Raw genomic sequence first — 21759 nt, forward strand, 5'->3', positions numbered from 1 at the left:
CTGCTCAGCCCCAAACTCCTACCTGTCACTCTCTAGCCCACAAACATCATTGTTACCTTTTTATTTGGGTCGCTGCCTGCGGCTGCTGGGAGAACTCTGGGGCTGTCCCAGCATTAGGGTTGCTGCCTAGTGCTGCTGTTGGGGAAAACTGGTGTGCTAGAGGTGCTGTTTAGGGTGAGCTTACAGTTGGGGTAAGGGCTGCTGCAACTGTACCCTAACCCTACCTGGTATCCTGTGTCCTGTCCTTTGTACCCCTAACCCTCAGTGTCAGCTCTCCCCCTGTCAAGCCCTCCCCTCTTTGCCCCTCAGCCCACAATGTCTGTGTGTCACCCCAAGCCCCCCGACACTGTCCCTTGGCCCCCTAAATTCCACCGTGCACTCTCCACCCGGGTAGGGGTAGTTTTTAGGGTGAGGTTAGGGGTGATGTGAGGGCTGGTTCACCTGTCACCCTCAGGCACCTGCTCCCCCTCAGCCTCTTCTTGTCACCCTCAAGTTCCCTAGAGTAGCCTCTCAGCTTCTCTGTGACACCCTGGAGCCCTCCAGTTGCTCCTAAAGACCCCTTCTGCCTCTCAGCTGCCCCCATCCTCTGTGTCACCCTCCACCCCCCTCCCCTCAGCCCCTTGTGACACCCTGCAGCCCAGCGACCTTGTCCCTGCCTGTCTTCTTTGGGTGCTGTCCTGCTGCGGGAGCTGCACCGTCCTCCGAGGGCTCAGGTTCCCACGTGCTGCTGGACGGGACTCGCACGTGGGCGGTGAGTGCAGTAATGGAGGGAGCACAGCGTGGTGGGGAGGGGTTAAGGGCGGAGTGAAGGATGGAGCGAGGGCGGGCTGGGAAACAGAGTAGGGGTTAGTGGCGGAGGAGGGGACACAGCAGTAGGGGGCTGAGGGGAGGAGGTAAGGGTTGGGAGGAAGCACCCCATAACTCCGAGACCAAATCTGCAGACAGTGAGAACTCTGAGTGACCTGGGAGCGCCACACGCCTTCGGCCAACTGATGTAAGGAAACTGGGGTGGTGAGTTTTGTTTCCCCTGGAAAAGGGCTGGCATTTTGTGTGTATGGGCCTGTGCCCTGCCCAGGACCTTTGGTCCCGAGTGGGCTGTCACCTCCTAAAATTCCAAACAGCTCAGGTGAGACAGGGGGTTGGAAATTTAACTTGGGGTAGAAACCAGTTTTGGACATAGCTGAAGTCTGCTGGTTAAACTTGTGCAGTCTGTTAACTTGTGTACTTGCAAAAAGGCCTGCAGAGAGAACAAAGGAAGTTCAAGGCTACTTAGAAAGGAATGCAAGCATCCAAGCCGAAGAGGAGGCCCCCACCGCAGGAAAAAGTGAATCTGGGTTACAACTGAGTGCACGGCCTCATCCCTGTGTGAGTAAAAATGTGAGGTTTTTGCAGGCAGCCGTCGCTGAGTGCTGCCAGGGGTGGAGGGGCCCCCAGTGGATAGGACAATGTGGGAGGGGTGTAATTTTAACTCCCGTCTAAGGACAAAGCTGATGGCTCCTTTAGGACAAGACTATTTACATGTAGAACCAATTCCCTCACTTTGCTCTTATGATTTTTAACCCCCAAAAGTTCAATACATATCACAAGCAATGTGCAGCCCCCTTTCCCAGCCCCAGTGATTTTAGTTCTTGACCTGCAAGCTTTACTTCACTACCTTATCTGTTCTTCCAGCTCCAGCAGCACATTTCTCCAGCTCTGCCAGCGAAAACTACGCCAGATTTAAAGGGCAGGATCTTAGGTGTAACTCCAGCTCTGCAACACTTCAGATCCTGCCCAAGAGGCTGTAAGCCCACCCCAGCATCAATATCCCAGCCCCACAGCGATTTCAGCTGCCACCCAGCAATCCCCAGTCACTATGCCAGCCCCTGCCTCATTTGAACTGGATGCCCACAGCCTTGTTCTCAGCTCTGCATTTCTGTTTCCTTTTTCATGCAATCCTAGGCTTGCCATCCACCTGCCAGCGCCAGAGTGAATTTGTCTCCATCCCTGGAAGTGCCATCACAGACCCAGGTAAGATCCCAACATCGGCGGGGGTTTTAGGCATATTGCTGCAGCCAACTTTTCCCCTCCACACATCCTGTTCTACTTAGAGTCCCAATGCCCTGCCCCTGCATCCATGTCCCAGGCCTAGAGTGATTTTGGCGCAAGAATGCTAGAGTCTGTGTACCGATCCTATTCTTCATTCCCCTGTGCAGTCCCGGTGCCAGCCCTGCAATAAGCACAGCCTCATGTCCAGTGATTTCAGCCCTTTCAGCTCTTGACCCACAAGCTTTATTTGACAGGCAGCTCTGTTCTTGCAGCTCCAGCTCTGGTGTTCTGCGGCTTCTAAGGGCAGCATCTTGGTCTGGGCCCCAGCTGTGCAACACTTCAGATCCCGCCCAAGGGGCTGTAAGCCAACCCCACCATCAATATCGCAGCCCCACAGCGATTTCAGCTGCCACCCAGCAATCCCTAGCCACTATGCCAGTCCCTGCCTCATTTCAACCGGATGCCCACAGCCTTGTTCTCAGCTCTGCATTTCCGTTTCCTTTTTCATGCACAACCCCAGCCTTGCCATCCACTTGCCCACCCCACAGTGATTTTGTCTCCATCCCTGGAAGTGCCATCACAGACTCAGGGAATATCCCAGCATTGCCATAATTTTCTGGTGCTATATTTCAGCCCCGGTTTCCACCGCACACATTCTGTTCTAGTTTCAGTCACAATACTCAGCCGTAGCACTTACCACAGACGTACACTGAGTTCAGGGCACAAATCCTATAGTGTCCATGTCAACCATACAGTTTCCATACCTGGCCCACAGGCCCTCTTTCCCATCCCTGGTGATTTCAGCTCTTGACCCACAAGCTTTATTTCTCTGTTCTTGGAGCTCCCGCTGTTCAATTCTCCAGCTGTGTCAGGTGAAACTACTCCCCGCTCAGACATGAGGGCCTTGGCTTTGGCTCCAATTTTGAGGCTTCAGGTCCAAGTCTAGAAACACCATTCTCACCCCATTCCAGCAGTCATTATTCCACCTCCAGCTCGTCATTTTGTGTCCCATTCTATGGTTACTCTCTAGACCTGCCGTAAGTATCCCTTTGAACAGTGAGTGATGCTGCAGCACTGCAGTCCCTACCGTGGCCCCAGTGATTTCAGCTCCAGTCCCACAAGCTTTATTTCACTGCCAGCTCTTGTTTCACTTCCTGTTCAACATCTTCCCAGCAGTGCCACACAATGCTACTTCTGCTTCTCAGGGCAGGCTCTTTGTTTTAACGCTAGCTCTCTGTGTGGTTTCAGCTCAGCTCTTGAACCTATGTTCTTGAGCCCCAACACTACAACCCCTCCTGCAGCAATAACTCTGTAGTCCCTATGGTAGCCCTTACAGCAATTTCAGCTGTGACCATTCAGTTCACACCCCAGCACCACATTCCCTATCCCAGCCCCACAGGGGTTGTACCCCAAACCCTACCATATTTCTGTCTCCTCCAGCTCTTCTGCCTCAGCTCCAGCTCCTCAGCTTCCTACTGCCTGCTGCTAAAAGCTGCTTCTGCTTGTCACTGCAGTTTGGGGCTGTTCATAAGGCCACAAATCAGTTAGTGTCGTCATTTCAATGTCTCCAGTAGCTGTCCCACCCACCCTCATGGGATCCCGACTTTGGGGACACTTGAGGCCTGAAGGCCAACATCTACCCTCCCCCTCCCACTGTGTCTCAGCCCAGCACCTGCCCAGAGACGCCCCTCACCTCCCTCAGGCAGCCCCAGGGGCTAGGAATAGCCGCCAGGCCCCTGGTCCCCCATCCCAAAAGGTGCCCTTGGGCTGGCTCTTGGGCCCTGGAACCCTCTGAGCCCCCACACCCCCAGCCTCTGCTTGGTACCACAGGGCAGGGGCTGGGATACTCTGGGCACGTCCTGCAGGCCCTGCGCTGCAGCTCTGTGCCCTTCTCCCACGGCATTTATCCAGCCCCAGGATTTCCACCACTCTGTATTGTTTTGGGCCTGGCTCGTGCCAAAGTCCTTTTTCCGCACCCTGGGGCTTGATTTCTCTACTGATCTCACAACTGGTGTTTCAGCCCCAGTCCCACAACCCTTACTGAACTAACATCAGATACCTAGTAAACAAAACCAAACCAAACAAAATGTAATAAAAAAAGCAAAATAATGAAATAATACAATAAAAAATATTATTACTAGAAATAAAAGCAAAATAATAAAAACGCAAAAAAATCCCAGCTTTATTCCCGGTACTCTGAACATGACTTTAAATCCAGACACCGCGAAACGGCTACTTCCCGGCTCCCGGTAAGAGCAGCCGGTTCCTCTGGCGCAACTCCAGGCCCCGCACCAGCCACCAGCTGCCCAAGCCGCGCAGAGCACGGCAGAAAGAACTAGACAGCAGCGGCTCCCAAATGTTAGCGGCAGACAGACGCGGGAGTCGCGTCCGAGCTCACCGGCGCTCCCCGGATCAGCAGCCGCGGGGGTCCCGTCCTGGCGCAGCGGCGCTCCTCAGATCGCGCACCTGTAGCTCCCGTCGCTTCCAACTCCGCCGCCGAGCTGACGCCAGGGCCCCCTCAACGCACTCTATTTATGCCCCAGGGCCGGACCACCCAGCCAATCACAACCCGAGGCAGCGCCCCACCAATCCCAGCCCGCCCATTCCCGCCGCGCTCGGCTCCGCGACCCTCCCCCCCCGCCCCCATCCCGGTCCCCTCAAGCTCTGCTCCCGCCGCCGCCATTGCAGGGGCCGAGTCCGCCCGCTCCCCGCCGCCGTCTGCCCGTTTCCCTGGGAGAAATCCCGGCCAGGACCTGAACGGGAAGGTCCCGGCCGCGCTTCCCGGCCCCAACAGCGTCTGCCGAGGCTCCGGCAGCGGGGACACAGCTCCGCCGGCTCTCAAAGCGGTGGTGGCCAGAGCGGCGCCTCAGCCGTACGCGAGAGTGGGGCCAGGCTGAGGGGCAGGGCCCCGAGGGCAGGCCCAATCTGAGCGGGTTGAGATTGGCGGGACCGCGCCCGGGTTGAAAGGTCGGCTGTGATTGGACAGGGCGGAGAAAGGCGGGCCGGGATTGGCAAACTTGGCGTCCCGTGGGTTTCTCGGGCGCGGCAACGAATATTAACCGTACACGAGCATGTCTCTGCTAACAAAGTTGGTTGAACGGATCACTTCCATGCAGCAATGTAATCGATACGCAAATTTTCAAGTCTTACTAAATTTCTCAGTGATCTTCATCACTTACTTGTAGTTCTACAGAGAGAGGATAACGGTATGGAGTGCATGGCAGAAGCAAGCATGCACTTATTCTGTGTCACAGTATTAGAACACAACAGGGATAGCATTAAAAAGCTCTTTCTACTGTGATTCCACTGAAAGTTTCTTCATATCTTTTTTGAACTCCAAGCAAACATCACATTCAAGTATCTGATTCTCAACATTGCCATTTCAGGAAAACCACTATGAAACCTGTCAATAAGTGAAGTTCCCCTTTAAGCCATTTACAACACAGCTACTGCAGTTGCCCCCACCTTTTGAAAAACTTATATGTTAAAATTTAAAACATCAAAAGAAGTCAGACAAAAATAGAATTGCAAAACAACTTTAAAGAAGAAAGTCAAGTGAAGGAATTTAGTATATACTTTGTTCCATATATACAAATAAAGAACTGTGATTCTTAAATACTTGAAGTATGAAAAAAAATAAGTGAACTATTATGAATAAACAGACATCTTTGAAAATCCATCTTTTAATAGAAAGTGCTTAAATTATATTCTTAAAACAATGCTGTGAGCAGCACAGTAACAGGCTGACCAAGTATCTTGCTGGCTTTTTTTTTTTTTAAATATGTAAAAAACTCAGGGGAAAAAAAAAAACCTTCTTACATGAACAGAGAAGGAGTAGACAAAATGATAAAGTCATCAGCCAAGGATTTTCCCATTACTATATGCTGCATAGTATAGAAGTATTCAAACAACTACCCTGCCCCAACTCCCCAGATCTCTCAAAAACGTCTTAGTGCTTTGGATTAAATGATGACCAACTGAATTGATTTTGTCGTCTTGGCAATACCAAATCCAATGTCAGATCTCTTTGTTCTTTTTCTGAATCCACTAGCTGATAACCAAGAATATTTATAGCACCTTTGCAAACTTCCTGTATTTTCTTAACTTTCTGAAAGGAAAGAATGTTTCTCCAGGCCTGTGAAACACTAATTGCATCTCGGGATGTTATTTTGAAGGCTTCTTTTTTTTTCCCTGGTCCCTGTCCATGTGTGATATTATAGATCCAGCTTTTGAGCCTGGGAGTCAAATTAAGATCCGCAAATTTATACATTTCTGAGATTTCTGATAATGGATCTCTTACCAGATCTTCAAAACGGACCATTAAATAGCGATCTTTCAGGAAATTAGGTGGTTTTAGAGTAGCTGTTTCATAAATCTGAACATGACTTCTACAAACCTCTTGCATTACTTTGTATTTGCTATCTTCCACTTTAGTGCCATTGGTACTCAAGACAATTCCATTGTCACGGGCTAATGCTTTCACTGATTGTTCCCGTGACTTAACGACTGCCCTGGGGTCACGGACCAGGTGAATAATTTTGAGATTCAGGGATGGATCAGTGAGGAGGGGGTACAGGACCTTCAAGTCAAAGAATCGAACTTCCTTGATGACAACATGGCTGTAAGTTTTACAGGCTTCCTCCACCTTGCTGAATGGATACCGTCCACAAAGAGTCTTGCATGCCAATTCACTGGTTATGTCAGTACGTTGAAAAGAGTCACAAGCAGGAGCTGAACACAGAGCCCGACTTGCTGCCCACTGGAAAAGATCGGATAAGTTTCTTTTCCAAGGCATGTAAGCATCAAACACAGACATGTCACACAGAAAGACAGACCTGACTAAGTCCCGCACTGCCATGTGTAAGACTTTGGCACTGTTCTGGTACATTGTAACCCACACATGCCATGCAGGTTCCATCAAGTAGAAGACACTGGGGTGCTGGCTGAAAAGCTGACCGACAAAAGAAGATCCTGACCGCCAAGATGAGAGAATAAGTATGTGGACTTGGGATGGTTTCTCCTCAGACTGAGGCATGAAGCTACTGTACCGGGCATACATGAAGAGTAAGAATCCAGTCTGAACTGTAACAAAAATTATAACAACTGTGCTAGGAATCCGAATCCTTGCCATTCTCACCGAGGAAGAGCAATGAAAAAAGCTGAAAAAGAGAAGGGAAATACTGGTGAACCATTGTTCCTGTGGCATAATAACAATACAAGTTAGACAATACAAGCTCTTGCATTAGTAAAACCTTTCTTCAAATGTGCATGTACGTATGTGGCATTAACTGCTTCCTTAATCAGTTGCACTTGGGGATGATCACTGCAGATGACAGCTGTTGGGGGAAAAAAAGGAAGTAACGTGTGACAGTAAGATCACTGCAGAAATAAGCAAATAAGTAAAAGTTCAATGTTGAAGAAAACCTTAGGTTGATGCAACTCAACCCTTGGATTAAAAAAAGCCAAAACAAAACTACAAAATACACAAGGCCCTCAACTTGGGCACTGGTAAACATTGCCCTAAAAAAAAAAGAAGGAAAAAAAAATTTGACTTGCTCAACTCTATTTCTGTTTTAATTTAACATTACAAGGATTTCTATCCCCTAAAAGGAGTGGATACGAGCATCGGTAGCTGTGGGTGCTGAAATAAAAATCATCTTATCTAATGTGAGTGCTGTACCCTACAGTAGCCATAGGGTGCTGTATCAACTGGTGCGTGTCCACAACCCTCTATTTTTGAAACTGCAGAAGATGGATGAAAACTCACATCCTGAAGCCACACCTGGCCACAGATGATAAAATGAAAAAGCTGCTGACACGTATCTTTGGTCTGGAGTGCATACACCCCAAGACTGAATACCCTGAGTTTGCATTCAAGAATTACCAGTTTGGGAGTTAGACTTGTCTGTGTATAACTCCTAGAAAATCTTAGCCATGTCAACCCCAAGTGGATTTCTGCTTTACTTTGCAGTCAAAATTTAAGACACGTGCACTCCCCGCCACAGCTTTTTACTAGAGGTTTTTGGCACCTACCCTTTTGTGCTCTCACTCATGCAGATTCCACTTGCAAGCAGGCAGTAAACGTTAGCAGGCAAGGTTTTAGGAAAGTAAGGCTCCTCATGTATGCAGATCATCTCAGAAGTTCTACATATGTATTTGTTATCTAGCTACATTTACAATTTGCAATAACAATTTTTTTCTTGGTACAGTGAAAGATACATTTTTCAACACACTCTGAACTCTTGAAAGAAAATCATGCAGACTACTAAACATAGATACATATTCATTGATATAATAAATTGAATTGAATTAAATGATCACCCATTTCAAAACCTTTATGTACACTGCATATTAAAAATGTGCAACTCTGCTTCAAAATTCTGTAGCAGCAAAAGTATACAGGAGTTCAACAAATAATTACATTTATTTAAAGTAAGTAATGGAAGAAAAGCCTTCCAAGAACTGTTAAATGCAAAACTGAGGCTACAGCCCATGTCTTAGCAATTCCCTAAACTGTGGATAGCCCATGGTATATGCCTGTATTGCAATGACACACTACGAGAAACAAGGCTTAATGTATTAATTCTTCCTTAGCAGTCCACTACCTGCTACTCTCAGGCACAAGAGCCGATAGATAAATCCTTAGTTTAATTCAGCTTGGCCACTCTTCATAGATAAAATCTGCCTTGTTCAAAGACTGAATTTTTCATATTACATCTCCAGAAGCACCTATAAGTTTCTCTGTGCTGTGAGGATCACCAGCAATCCAGCAGCCTGCACTGACACTTCACCAAACAGAGGGGATGAAAGAACCTAAGCTGAAGTCAAAGTACAGTTGCATTTGCTAATTAAAAGATTTTTCTTGTAACAGACTCTTTGCCTGAAAGTCAGCCAGACACAGCTATCTCCGATCTTTTTCTTGAGTGCAAAACATGAATCATTATCTACACTAGGACTGCATTCTGCAGCTCCTTATTATGTAGCTTTCAGAGACTCAATTACGCTTTTTGAAGAATTAATGTGTTTCTACTCTAGCTACGCAACTGTTGTTCCACTCTAATCATGCTGCAGAGCTGCAACACTAACTGCTCTTTACATGTTATTAGCAGAGTGTGGGAGACTGAGGAATAAAAGCCAAAAGCTGCTTTTAACATTCACTTTTGCCTTGACTCTCTCAGACCTCTCCTTGCTCCAGTTCCCACGCCAAGGAGTGTTGCAGACAACACTGTGCCAATGAAAAAACAGATAGCGTGAGTATTAGTCCACAATATGTGTCTGAACTAATCAGACTCAAGCACTACAAATAACATCAAATGACTATATAGCTGAAGTATTTCCCTATACTTCAATATGATATAAACTTCAAAAAAAAAAGTGTGATACCAAAGTAAAACACTAAGTAGATACCAGTTTTCTACATTTAAGATTAATTTTCTACCCTTTTGGAAAAGTTGGAGTGTTTCTAAGGAATATACACACATGTAGACACCATCAAAGAAAAAGCATAATTACACAACAAAATACAGCATCTCTAAAAGTATTCTCTTGTGTGGTTTCCAGTGCATAAGGCCAAATACACCACTTTCTCTGTAAACAGTGCCCTTTATTTCTGCACATCTCTTACTGGCCATGTGTAATTCTATTTTCATGTAAACAATCATTTACCATTTGCAATTGCATTCTGTAGTTAAGGTGATTTTAGCCCAGGTTAAACTTGCATTCCTTTAAAATACAATTTTTTTAACCCAACAAGCTCTTCTGTGAATTTTGATAAACTTTAGCTGAGGCAGAAAGCAGCTGTTGAAAAGCCCATAGAATAACATTCTCATAGAGTTGCTGAAGATCTGTCTATGTATACACATATTTATAAATCTACTGAATAGATTACATTATACCGTTGCCTTAGTTGTGGACTTGGCATTGTTGGATTAACAGTTGGACTTCATGATCTTAAAGGTCTTCTCCATCCTAAATGTTTCTACAATTCTAAATGTGGGGGACAGGACCTTGCAATACAGGCTACTTCTGATCCTCTAGCTATTCCACTGCAGGACTCACCAGGTGGTGCTGTTAAGCAAGCTTGCTCTTTCAGCACAGAAAGGCAATATACCGAAACTGCACACCGAAGCTGCAGGCTGAAGCACTAGTCTGTGACTTGCTTTGCATTGCCCTCTTTCTTCTAGTGCCCTCCTCCTCCACCAACAGCTCAGTGGCACCACCTGCTCACCCCAAGCTCCTCTCCGGAAAGCAAAGCTGGGATTTGTTACACCTCCTTTTGTCTTGCTTTGTTCCACATAAGTGCTTCCTCATAATGCACCTGCCTATCTATACCATACCTACCAACTGCAAACACGGCGGGGGGAAAGGAGAACCAGCAAAGGGGCCTGATGTTCTAGCATTACTGCCACTTCAGCTGCCATCTCAGTAACAAAAGCAGACTGACCCCAAGTGGCAAGAGAGCTACAACAAGCAGAAAAACAGGCTGTAATGAGCCTCAAGTTGCAGTAGACAGCACTCCCACACCTCTCACATCTCTCAGCTGAGACTCATGAAGTATGGCAACACTCAGTGGCATATGTGTTTCTGTAAATAATGAATACTCCTTAATATATTTTACTAACAGTTACACTGTTATTCCTTTTCTGTAATAGTAGTGGTACTTCTTTGGTGATACCATTTCTTCAAGGAGAGCTCTGGTAAAGAGAATAATCAGAAGTCTCAAATTCTTGAGGCACAATCATCTCTTTACAGTGCAATGCAAATTTTCAAAATGTGATCTGAAAAGCATTAGCTTATATGGTTTAGTTGCCAGTCCTGAATCAAGCTCTGTTCCTGGGCTTCCCTGCTAACAGCTACTGATGGAAACAAGATCCTAGACTAGATGAACCCTGGGACAGTTCCACAATAACTATTCTTGCATATTGTCCAAAGGAAATTAATTATAGAAACTGGCCAACAGAGCAATAATTTTCTTCATGACTTAAACTGCCTCTGATAAACTGCTGAGCTGCAGGGCTACTAGTATCTGCTTGCCAAAAACCTAGATACATTACAGAAAGCTATCCAGTTTTACCAAGAAGGGTAAAAATACAGTCAGTGGTAGTATTGATCCCAAAAAGATCTCATTTCTAAGATGAGCACTTTTCAGACCCAGAAAGGCAGAAAAGAAAGAAAGAAATCGTCCACTGGATGATCATTTAGCTCTTGCTTCCAGGGACTTTTATTCATTTGTCACATAAGACATAGAATGTTGGAATCGAGTAATCAGATCTTTTCAGGTCAGCTCTGAAAGGAGTACAGTTTCTTAGTAACTTCCTTTCAGCACAGAATTCAACCTGAAGAGACTTAATCAAGTAGCAAAAACTAACTTTATAGCTAAAAAAGACCATCCTATTAAACTGCTATTTTTTTTTCTGGGATATTAAAAAGACTGCAGAAAGACAGAAAGAGTGCCTCATATTAGAGCTGTCAAGAAACATGCTCTGTCTTTCAGCTTTGGACAAAAGGCTGAGATGAAACACTCCATTAGAACAAACAAGTGTGGGTCTGTTGTGGGAAGACTGAAAAACCAGGCTGCATTAAAGACATTTGAGTGAAGAATTACAAATACCTGCTCCCCTACAATGACTTCTGAGCAACTGAATCTTAGCTGTCTTTGTCAAAGTCTTCCCTAGCCATTTTCTGTCTGAGAAAATTTCCAGCATACTTTCATTTTAAACAGTCTGTGCAGCATTTTAAAAGTCAAAGAGCTTACAGATTAAACAGAAATTACTTCAAATACTTCAAATACTCAGTTGTGGGCCACTTCCAGCTCAGAATATTCCGTGATTCTGTTGATTTCCCAGACTGATTTCTTCCACTGAAAAATGAATACCTGATGCTGGATTATGTGCACAACGTTTTGTTACCCAAAAATGATTGTCCTGTATGCTGACCTTTCAGAGCAATCATACGAGATGAATGTAATTACCTCTTATGTACTTAAAATTCACCAAATGCAGCAGTGCTGACTGTAAAAAGAATAATAACAGTAAATGTCATCATGCATTTTATAGAATTATGAGGAAAACGTTTGTTCATGGCATGATAAATAGAGCAAAGATCACGAAGGTCTACTTTTCCTCATCAAATTTACTCACTACACCCTTCACCTATATAACATTGCACCAATGCAATCACCACCAAAATGGCTTCTGTGAGCTAACGTTAGAAACATAGTTTGCTACTCAAAAAAGTAAAATGCTGGAACATGACAAAGCTGGTCAAAGAATAACACACAACAATATTACTGACAAAACATCACTTTCCAGTCTTCTTCTGTAGCTAGAAATTACACATCTTCATAAGGCAAAAGCTTACTGTACCAACAATATGCAGATTGGTATTTCAATGGGTAAAGAAAAAGTTCATTTGGAGGATGTGTTCTAGGATCACTGGTAGTCCTAAAAGTTAAAAGACTTTCCAATACTAAATAGGTGAAACTCATAAACCTGCCTATTTTTTTTTTAATAAACCTGCCTATTTTTTTAATAGATTAGTAAAACTGCAACTAAAATAACAAAATACAGCAAATGTACTGTAATTCTGAATTATAACATTATATTAGCATTCCAGGTGATACTGCTAATTCAGCTTTTGGAAATATACCTCTTTTGAGAATCTAGTGGTAAATGAGATTTGAAGAATTGCTTCCCAGAAATCATCACTTAAAGACTTCATAATACAGTGAAACATACCATCCATTTAACTATATGATCATTAAAGTTCTTTTTCTAAAAGATACTGTTTCCTTTGGGAGATTTTTAAATATTTTTTAGAGTTAGATAAAGTTGCCAAGCCTAAGCAAATGGCAGTGTCAAAGCATAGCCCTATAATGCCTATTTCTCTATGCACTGCAGCCGAAGATCTCAAGTGTTTTCAGCTACTAGAATTACTGGTGTTCAAGAAATGAGGTCTGCTTAGTTGCAGCTTTTGTTAAGAATTTTTATGATGGCAAAACTGGCGTGACAAAGAGACACCCGCAGTGACTGAATGCTATTCACTTGAGACTCTGTCCACACTGGTACAATAGCGTTCTCAACTTGAAACAGTCCGAGGGCGATTGGGCAGAGGTGCGCCCTGTGTGCCTCACTTGAAGTAACTGTTGCAGCTAAGAAATACTGACAAATTCCGATCAGCACGTCACCTTCACCTAGAAAGAGGCAGGACACAACAGAAAAACGGGAAGGCATTTCCTGAAATGATGGGAAGGGTTCTCTAAACTCTCTCATCTAACTCCAACAAACGAAACCACCTTAACCTGAATCAGCCACGTTCCCTAGGAAAAAGAAAGAAAGAGGGAAAAAACAAAACCCAAAACCAAAAAACCAAACAACACAAACCCCCAAAAAACCAAAAAGGAGAGAAATTTTTTTTTAAAAGGGGGGGGGGGCAGAGGAAAGCAGAGAGAGAGGGAAAAAAATCCCAACCAACGAAACAAAAAACCCACCTAAAATAACCAGGCTGATTTTCGACAGCTTTACCTCTGTCGGTGCGACATCGGCTCCGCCGCAACTGGTGTTACCACTAGTCCGCCGCCACAAGCAGGGGCGTGTGTAACCCGCTCAAAAACATCTCCTTTAAAGAACCGTTGTTTGAGACGGTTCTCAAAACCAAAAAAAGATCTGTCCGGGACTTCCAATCCTGTGGAATTACCGCATCCCCAACCGCATCAGCCTGCCCGTACCTTGTCGCCGCCTCCCGCCACCGCCGCGGCTCCGATCTGCCGACAGAGACAATGAACCGCTTTCAGACGTGGCCGAGGCGCCGGAGCAGCAGGAGGAGCCCGAGAAGCCGATCCGCCCCGCCCCCGGAGCATCCCCGGGCAAAGGCACAGCCCGGCAGAGGCGGGCCGCCGGCCTGCCCCGCCCAGCACGAGTGGGACCGGCCGGGCAGTGCCGCCCGCCTCGCAGCCAGGCCCGTGGATCCTGCAAGCGCCAGCCCCGCAGGGTCCTGGCTGGCTCGCCGAAACGGCTCGTGGCAACAGCGCCTGGCCGCCGCAGCAGCCAGCGCCCCGCCACCTCTTCTCCGCGGGCTCCCGCGGGCCTCGGGCCTTCCTGTCGCAGCAGCCCCTCTTCCCGGCCCCCGCCTCCGTCCGTCCCGGCCCAGCACCCCCAGGCGACCAGAGCTCGGCACGGCCGCGTCCCGCTCGCCTCGTGCGAGTAGAACGAGAGGATAATGCCCCCTGGAAAATGGGCTGCTTGGCGAGTTAAAAAGCAGCGAGGTGGTTTCTTTCTCCCTAGTTTCACGTCTTAAAACACTCGCGAAGCATGGCTCTTACACGGCCATGTTCCCACATCAGTTTATGCATAGGACTTTTAACTTAAAGCTGCTTTCTTTTTCCTTCTTACAGAACCTTGATTAATTCTAGCGAGCCACCATGTTCTTTCTCAATGACGAGCATTTAGATTGCTCTGTCATATGAATACAGAGAGGATCTGTGTAGTAGCACTGTGGTGCATGGTAGTGGTTTTGACTTTTTGTGTTGCTTAGCAAGCTGAAGGAAGAGTCCTTGCAGATAGCTTTCTGAGAAAGAAGAGGTTTAGGAAGGAAGAGCCTAATGCTGGTTGCAGTGGATCCTCAGGTATATATTTTCCCCATGTAGATCAGTTTGTTGCTTAAGCTATGAAATCTTGCTCTTTTTTATTGCTTGGTTACTTGGAAAAGTAGAATGTCTCTTCAAGCTCGAGAAAGGAGTCAGAACTATGAACCAAGAACTACAGTCAGTATAAAAAGTCATCCAGGAAGTGACCATAGCAGAGGTATCACAGGGGTTTTTTTTTTCCCCTGCTGTGGTAACATCTGCCTTTACGGCTCCTTTTACCCTGCATTCAGTTATTAGTCCCAGTCTTAGGACACCTCTTTGAGAAGAAATGGAGGGATGGCTTCAGGTCATATTAAACAATTACATGCCACCTGCAAGTAAATAACTCTTTTGATTGCCTCCTTTTAATGTATATTAATTTATATAAAATTTAGTTCTTTGCTTACATTACAGTAGAGGATTTTTTCCACTTTTCTCCATCTAAAGGAAAAGAGAACATTAAGGTTATCTTTCTCTGTATTTCTGGAACTAGACCGCATCTCCGTTTCTTATTTCACATGCATTCACCGAACTGTTGCTCTCAGCAGCATCACTTGTTCTAACTTAATGTGAAAGGCTACAACAGGAGGGAAAAGTGAGAGAGGCATTAATGGAGTCTCCCACTACTGTGGCTTTCGAGCATTAGTCTCTTCCATGTTTCTGTCGCTACCTAAACAGACTTCTGTTCCGCTTGGAGGAAGATTCTTATGCATTCCATTTTTTGAGGGAGTAGAACATTCAAACCCTTAAATTGTGGTCCTGTAGTCTCTCCAGAGATTTCTAGCCCTTGCTCATGTCCACCTTAATGCTTGTGCAGATACATACCAAGTTCAATCAGGGAACTGACTTGTCCAGAAAAGTGATTATATATTTGGTAAAGATCATCTTCACCACAATTAACTCCCTGAATTAACTCATGCAGTCACACAGGCATCATTACTGCTGCAAGGGAGAGCATGCCAAACGTACACCAGCTTGAGATATGGAGGAAACAAGCTCACAGGCCACTTCATTCATGCTGTGCAGTGGCTAGATGCACAAAAAAGCAGCAGACAGTTGCTTTGACTCTGGAGATGTTGATACGAAGCCAGTTATCAGTAGCCCACACAGAGACTTCAAAGATCCAAGATCAAACTGGAGATTTCTGCAAAAGGTAGCTCTTCCAAATGCCAAGATATTGAATTCTAGAGGATGATAGCCAAAAGGCGGCATATCCTCAGCTGCTCTTTCATATTTCTTAGGTGCACTGTGTCTTAATAGTTCATTAGAACCAAAGACACTTGGAATTTTTTGCAGAATTCTAGCATCTAGAATTGTTTTAAATTCTGTCCTGCCATAACACTGCTTTGCTAGAATTAATTCTTTAACACAAAACTGAAAATATGATGGAAATTTTGTTGTTTTCTCTTGTAGGCTTGTCTAGCAGAAAAAGTAAGCCCAGAAAAAGAAGATAAAATAATCTTCCCTATGACGACCACCACCAAGAATGAGGAACAGTCTTTCAATGTCTACCAGGTGATTATAATTTTTATCTGTTCAAAACTATTTAATCTCTGAAGGTAATTATTCATTTGCTTTGAAACTCTGAGGCTTCCCTGGTAGAATTTTTTGCTGGTTTTCTTTCAATGGATACAAGGATTCTCTGTTTTACTATTTGCAATTCACAGTTAATGGTTGGGTGCTACAGTAATAATACCAGTAGTAAACGGTTGTGCAAATTTTGCACACACTATCACCCAAAACCCGATTTCTCACATTAACCTTGAATTTATTCATCAGCCAATTTAATAATTAAATTGGTATGTATAGCCACAGTTACAGAAGTGCATCTCTGACCTTAACTCATCCATGCAGTTTTTCACCTCATGGTGCACATAAATGCATGTACAAATAACTCTTGACAGCTCTAAGACTGCAGTGAATTGATTTACAAGAAGTAAAAACAGTTAATGTTGTTACTTTTAGCATATTATTTTCAGTTTTCAAGATGGTTTTTGAGGCATGTTCCAGTTACAAAAAAATAACTAGGTTCTTTTTTACTGGCAAAAATATAAACTTTTCCAGCTCCAAAGCAGTTTTCCTAAAGAAATTAGATGAATGAACATGTATTTTTAAAAGGATGCACAAACAGAGCATACTTGGAACATACATACTTGGAACATACCTACAAAATTTTGATCTTCTGAAGTAAGAAGTGTATAGAGAAGAAAATCAGGTAGCTATTTTTGAATGGCATTTCTACAAATTCTTCTCAGGCATCTCTTCAGGACTGGTGCTGTTTGTAGGATAGTACTGGAGATACAGGCAGAACTGGTGATACTGGAATTGTAGTCAACACCTGATTCTGGAACAAAAATGTCTTAATCCTACCGAACACCCAAAGAAAGATAAGGAGGATGCTGACATACTGGATCCAGGCAAATTTAATAATTTCCCAGAATCCTGGCTGATATGTAAAGAAAGTCAAGGAGCGTTAATAGAGAACCTTCTAATGCTGCCATTGCAATATCTAAACAAGGAAACTCCTAGGCACAAACCTTATTAAGGCATCGGTTTGTGTCACAAATGCTAAACCTGTGAACCATAGAAACACCTAAAAGCCTTCCACCACGGTAGGAAACAAAAGCTGGAGAGAATGTCTGTCCTAGAAGACATTTAAACCAATTCTAGATAAAGTACCTACTTTGTGCCTGAGTCATCAGGAAGTACTTATTGTTAATATTCAGGCAGGTAAACAAATCTTGTAAGAAGTGTGCTCCATACAGATTCTTCTAAATGCAGACTTGTTCTTGTCTAAGAAAAAGAACAAAGAATATAATGAATGAAGAGTTACTTTTTCAAAAGAAAAAAATTCCGGTCTGTCTGCACATGAACAGATGTAACAACCTCCCACTGCGAGAGTTATTATTTGGTGAGATGATGTTGCATACAGATTTCTAATCATTTGCTTTAGGTCACAGACTACAGTGTCATGCTTTGTGAGTGGCATCTGTGACAGATCGGGACAGCAGGTACTGCAGAACCCAAAGCAAGATGTACTACGAATATTCCCTGACAATAGCTAACAAACTGCTTTAAAGGCCTTTTTAGCAAAGCTGAAAAGCAACACAGGTTACCAATGGGTAAGAAAAGCAAAAAGTGGTTATAAAGGCACAACCATCTGAAGGAATGGACAAATAGGTATTTCATCCACTCCAGAACGGTAGCATTTGCTTAGCTAACAAAACAAAACAAACAAACAAACCAACAAACCCCCCCCCCCAAAAAAAGTTTAGCAACATTGTGGTTCAGGCTTAATTACTATAACCCTGTTATGTCACAGTTTGTGCAGTTTTTGAAGGATATAAGATAACTTCCACTGGATAATGAATGGTGGCATTAATGATAAATGGTGTATCTGTTGCTCTTCCAGTCATCCAAACAGGGCTGGGATCTGAAAATACTGTTGTCACTATAATGGAGAAAGGAAATGTCCAGGTTAAGGAGCTTTTAGGTATTAATACAGTAGTCATATATCTCACAAAACAGCTGCCAATATGCTAACTGCTACTGTCCTGTAGCTACACATTCAGGCTTACCATTTCTATCCCAATATGCTGCCATGATGTTTGCTAGATCATAGTCACTTGCAAAAGGACTTGTGCCATTGACCACAGACACCTGTTACAACAAGGAGACACTTTAATTATTTGTCCAGTCTTCAAGACAGTAGTTTTACTGGTTACTGGTTACACAAAGTAACCACGCCCTTCAAGGAATGAACATAAACATCAGACTGAACATCTTGGCAGAATAACCTCTTCCCTCTTGTAGTCTAACAAGAAAACACCAGTTCCAAAGTCTTACAGTTCACTCTGTGCAGTAGTACAAATAATTAGGGTGTCACCTAGGATACTAGGCGGATTAATAGGTCGGGGGGGTGAATTGATGGGGAAGGGAAAAACATTTCCTCACATTGTATCTGGTATCCAGTCCACAGTGGTTAAGTAATTGCCTCTGGTTTAATTTCAAGTCTCCATTCACATAGAGCTGAGACCCTGGCACAGGAGAAAAAAACTGAAGAAAAGCCATGCTCTGCATCACAAATGTTGACATTCTCTGAAATAGTGAACACAAAAAAGGAAAATTTAGTGGGGGGAGGAGGGACACAACACACTTTTCTACCTCTTGGTATCTACACATTTTTCTACATGGATTTGATTTTTCCAGGACTCCCAAGTTTCAGATCATCACCTTAGTCTAAACAAGAGAGCACCAAATAAAAAATACTTTTTTTTTAAGTAAACTACCTTAGTTAATAGTTAACTAACTTTATTATCTCAACAAAGTTCCACAGGAAATTCAGTGAAGTCCAATGTCTTTGGCCAGTGACAGAAAGTTTTGACTAGCCATAACATGTAAAAAGCAGCAAGGTGTCTAAACACATTAATTGGAGACACTTTAAAAGAACTCAGCAGTTAAAATCAAGGACTTGTACTCTGCAACAAGAACCAAATAAAGAAGGTAGGTCCTTAGTTCTTATCAGCCACTCAGTCTGAAGGAAAATTTCCGCATTTACAGTGGGATAAAAAAAGTCTTGTGAATATCCTAACTCTCTGTGATACTAATACCTGACCAAATACTTCATCCCAAATTTAGGACTGTTGGGCCTTTATTCTGTGCCTCAGGCTTAAGAATGTTTTCTACACCACATAGCTATACTTGCTAAGCTTGTCCATCTGCAATCAGCAAGACTCTCTAAAGAAACAGCCTAATCTCCCTAGCAAAACAACTTTTTGTATATGTGACTGTACCCAACACAGCTCTGTATTATTGCTCTTTTTAGATGTATCCCTGGGTTCTCTGTGTGCTGGTGGTTTACTCTTTGCTTTAGGTATTCATTGCACTCCCATTTGAGGTACAAAGGCAGTAGAATTTCATTGTCCTGTCTTCCTATAACACTTCCTTGTCCCAGTTACAAGATACAGAAGATCCTGACAGATGATTATCGATGCTTCAAGAGGTGTTAAGCAAAATCTAAGGAGTTTTAAGCTGTTGCAACAGCCTGACTCTCCACCTCAGAAAATGAACTGGTTATGTCAAGACACAGCAGTGTGTAGGAATGCACATCCTTCTGCCTATTGCAAGGCTTTCAGTTATTTTCAGGTGCCACCCACACTGATACTCACTGTTGTGCTGTATGTTGCAGCCATACTACAGCCCAACAGAATATAGAGCTTAACAATATTAAAAAAACAAAATAAAACAAAACTCTAACAAAGGGTATCAAAATACACAAGACAGCTAGACTAGGAATGACACAGCAGAGAAGGAGAAAATTAAATATTTTTCAGTAAAATACATATTTTAGACAGGAATTTCAAATACGGAAGGTTTCTTTTCATCTTTTGTATAACCACTACTGGAATTTTACAATGGGTCTATACATCACAACAAACAAAACTAAAAATGCTCACATAAAGCTGGTAGGAAAAGAGTAGAATCAGCTGAACACCAACTACATGCTCTGTTGGTTGTAATGGAAGTTCCAGTTTAAAATGCAGCTGATCCATTCTGCCATCTTGATTTTTGTCTTCTTCTCTAGTCTAAACAAATTTTTTTTTAAAGACAGGAATTTCTGTTAGAAAGAAAAACAAAAAAAAGTAAAACCCCAGGGGACCCTACAACTGCAGCAAGCACATACCAAGGAAGCAAATAAACTGCATAGTTAGGAATGCAATAAAAAGCTACTTGACTATTTACAGACAGAAGACTAGAGACAAACAAAAAGCCAACAGTGTCATCTGTTATGCAAGGTCTCATGCACCCCTCCAGGGAGAGAAAGTTTACTTCAAGGTCTTTTCTGCCTTACACCATTCTAACCATCTCCCTTGGATGCCACAAAGCACGCCTTAGTGCTGGATTTTCTGTAAGACACAGTGCAAATATATGACTGATCATCAGGCTTGTGCCTCCTGCCATTGTAGCCTCTTAAATGGCCTCTGTATGCTGATTCCTGGCTGTAAGCCAAGGTTTGCTATGCCTGTGTGCCAGTGTCCAGTACTTCAGCTACTTGCAAAATATAGCAGGGCTTCTAACAGAGGCAGACAGAAAAATAACTGTCGCTGTGAAATCCTAGAAAGAAAAGTGACTGCAAGGCAGAAATTATATGGTTCTGAAGGCACATATCTACTTCCAAATCTAGGAGTACCCTGCAAACCTCACATCATGAGAAGCCATGTGGCCAGGGGAAAGGGGCACACCTAATTTGATGAAAGTAAACCGACGTGTTCAGCAGTGCTTACGGACATGGTTTAGTGGAAAAATTGGTAGGGTTTGATTAATGACTGGACTTGGTCTTACGGGCTTTTTCCAATCTAAGTAATGCTATGATTCAGTGACACTGAGAGGGAGTGAAACGGGACTCATTAAAAATCCAGCAAATCCCGATGTGAGGCACAAGGTTATACATAAAGCTGCTGCTACCTGTAGGCAGCAGTGCCTGAAGGGCCACCCGCTCAAATGCGCCATCAGCACTCGTGCCCTGAGCCGGCTGCCGGTCCACTGGCCCCACTCTGCAGCCTCACTTCTCGCCACTGTTGCCGGGCCGCCCCCGGCAGGCCTACCGACAGAAGCGGGACTCGGAGCCGGTCCTCCTGGAGCCTGTTGAACGCTGGGAATGTGCTCCACGCCAAGAAGCTGCCCGGTCCGGAACCCATAGTGGCGACGAAGAGAGCCTCGTATCGGAAACGAACAGTGGGCTGCTCCAGGTACGCGCTCTGCTTCAGCCAGAAACCTGAGGGCAGAAACAGCACGAGGCTTCAGGACTGCGCCAGGCCCGGCCGGGCCGCGTAGAGTCCAGTGGCGCTCACCGTGGCTCCTATAGGCCACCAGCAGCGGCGGCACATAGGTGAGCGCCGTGATGAGCAACAGCGCCAGCGCAGCGGCGGAGCAGAACCCAGCCCGGTAGCGCGTGTACAGCGCGGGATGCGAGAACAGCTCCACGCCAGCCATGGCGAGCGGCCCTCAGTGTCCGCAAGCACCACCCGCACGCAAGCCCGCATTCGCGCCGGCCGCCCCCGCCTTCAGCGCTGCACTGGGCGGAGCGTCGGACTGACGAGACGCCGCGC

General features: G+C 44.6%; 2 protein-coding genes and 1 long non-coding RNA gene across 8 annotated transcripts; 1 reads left to right on the plus strand and 2 right to left on the minus strand.

Annotated features, from left to right (window-relative positions):
• Window positions 1-32: 32 nt before the first annotated feature.
• Window positions 33-4120, plus strand: LOC135279134 (uncharacterized). The gene is made up of 4 exons (XR_010346459.1): window positions 33-994; window positions 1236-1365; window positions 1942-2010; window positions 2301-4120. It is a non-coding gene; the product is annotated as an uncharacterized LOC135279134 (long non-coding RNA).
• Window positions 4121-5548: 1428 nt separating this feature from the next.
• On the minus strand, window positions 5549-17992 carry LOC135279121 (carbohydrate sulfotransferase 5-like). 6 transcript variants are annotated; one of them, XM_064386217.1, is made up of 3 exons: window positions 14220-14845; window positions 13551-13789; window positions 5549-7187 (listed from the first exon to the last, which is right to left on the minus strand). In XM_064386217.1, exons 2-3 carry the CDS (start codon window positions 13565-13567, stop codon window positions 5978-5980), a joined length of 1227 nt encoding a protein of 408 aa, XP_064242287.1. In that variant the 5' UTR covers window positions 13568-13789; window positions 14220-14845; the 3' UTR covers window positions 5549-5977. The 6 variants fall into 6 exon arrangements, with proteins under 6 accessions (XP_064242287.1, XP_064242290.1, XP_064242291.1 ...); XM_064386220.1 differs by lacking the exons at window positions 13551-13789; window positions 14220-14845 and adding an exon at window positions 17334-17992; XM_064386221.1 differs by lacking the exons at window positions 13551-13789; window positions 14220-14845 and adding an exon at window positions 16815-16950.
• TMEM231 (transmembrane protein 231) lies at window positions 16398-21756 on the minus strand. Its single transcript, XM_064386243.1, has 7 exons — window positions 21502-21756; window positions 21256-21425; window positions 20107-20235; window positions 18605-18748; window positions 18229-18310; window positions 17991-18101; window positions 16398-17098 (listed from the first exon to the last, which is right to left on the minus strand). The coding sequence occupies exons 1-7, from the start codon at window positions 21641-21643 to the stop codon at window positions 16914-16916; spliced, it is 963 nt and encodes a 320-aa protein (XP_064242313.1). The 5' UTR covers window positions 21644-21756; the 3' UTR covers window positions 16398-16913.
• Window positions 21757-21759: the final 3 nt, after the last annotated feature.

Source organism: Passer domesticus, chromosome 12, assembly GCF_036417665.1.
Source record: "Passer domesticus isolate bPasDom1 chromosome 12, bPasDom1.hap1, whole genome shotgun sequence".
In the NCBI taxonomy this organism is placed as follows: Eukaryota; Metazoa; Chordata; class Aves; order Passeriformes; family Passeridae; genus Passer; species Passer domesticus.

What these genes read in the sequence shown, in the direction of transcription:
- LOC135279121 (XM_064386216.1), bottom strand. Translation starts at nt 8,162, where the DNA reads ATGATCTGCATACATGAGGAGCCTTACTTTCCTAAAACCTTGCCTGCT. An exon ending in ATGAGTGAGAGCACAAAAGG is followed by an intron (nt 7,188 to 8,061) that starts GTAGGTGCCAAA and finishes TCTCTTTTTCAG; the next exon opens with CTTTTTTCATTGCTCTTCCT.
- TMEM231 (XM_064386243.1), bottom strand. Translation starts at nt 21,643, where the DNA reads ATGGCTGGCGTGGAGCTGTTCTCGCATCCCGCGCTGTACACGCGCTAC. An exon ending in TCCGAGTCCCGCTTCTGTCG is followed by an intron (nt 20,236 to 21,255) that starts GTAGGCCTGCCG and finishes AAATTTGTTTAG; the next exon opens with ACTAGAGAAGAAGACAAAAA. An exon ending in TCTTTTCCTACCAGCTTTAT is followed by an intron (nt 18,749 to 20,106) that starts GTGAGCATTTTT and finishes TCACTATTTCAG; the next exon opens with AGAATGTCAACATTTGTGAT.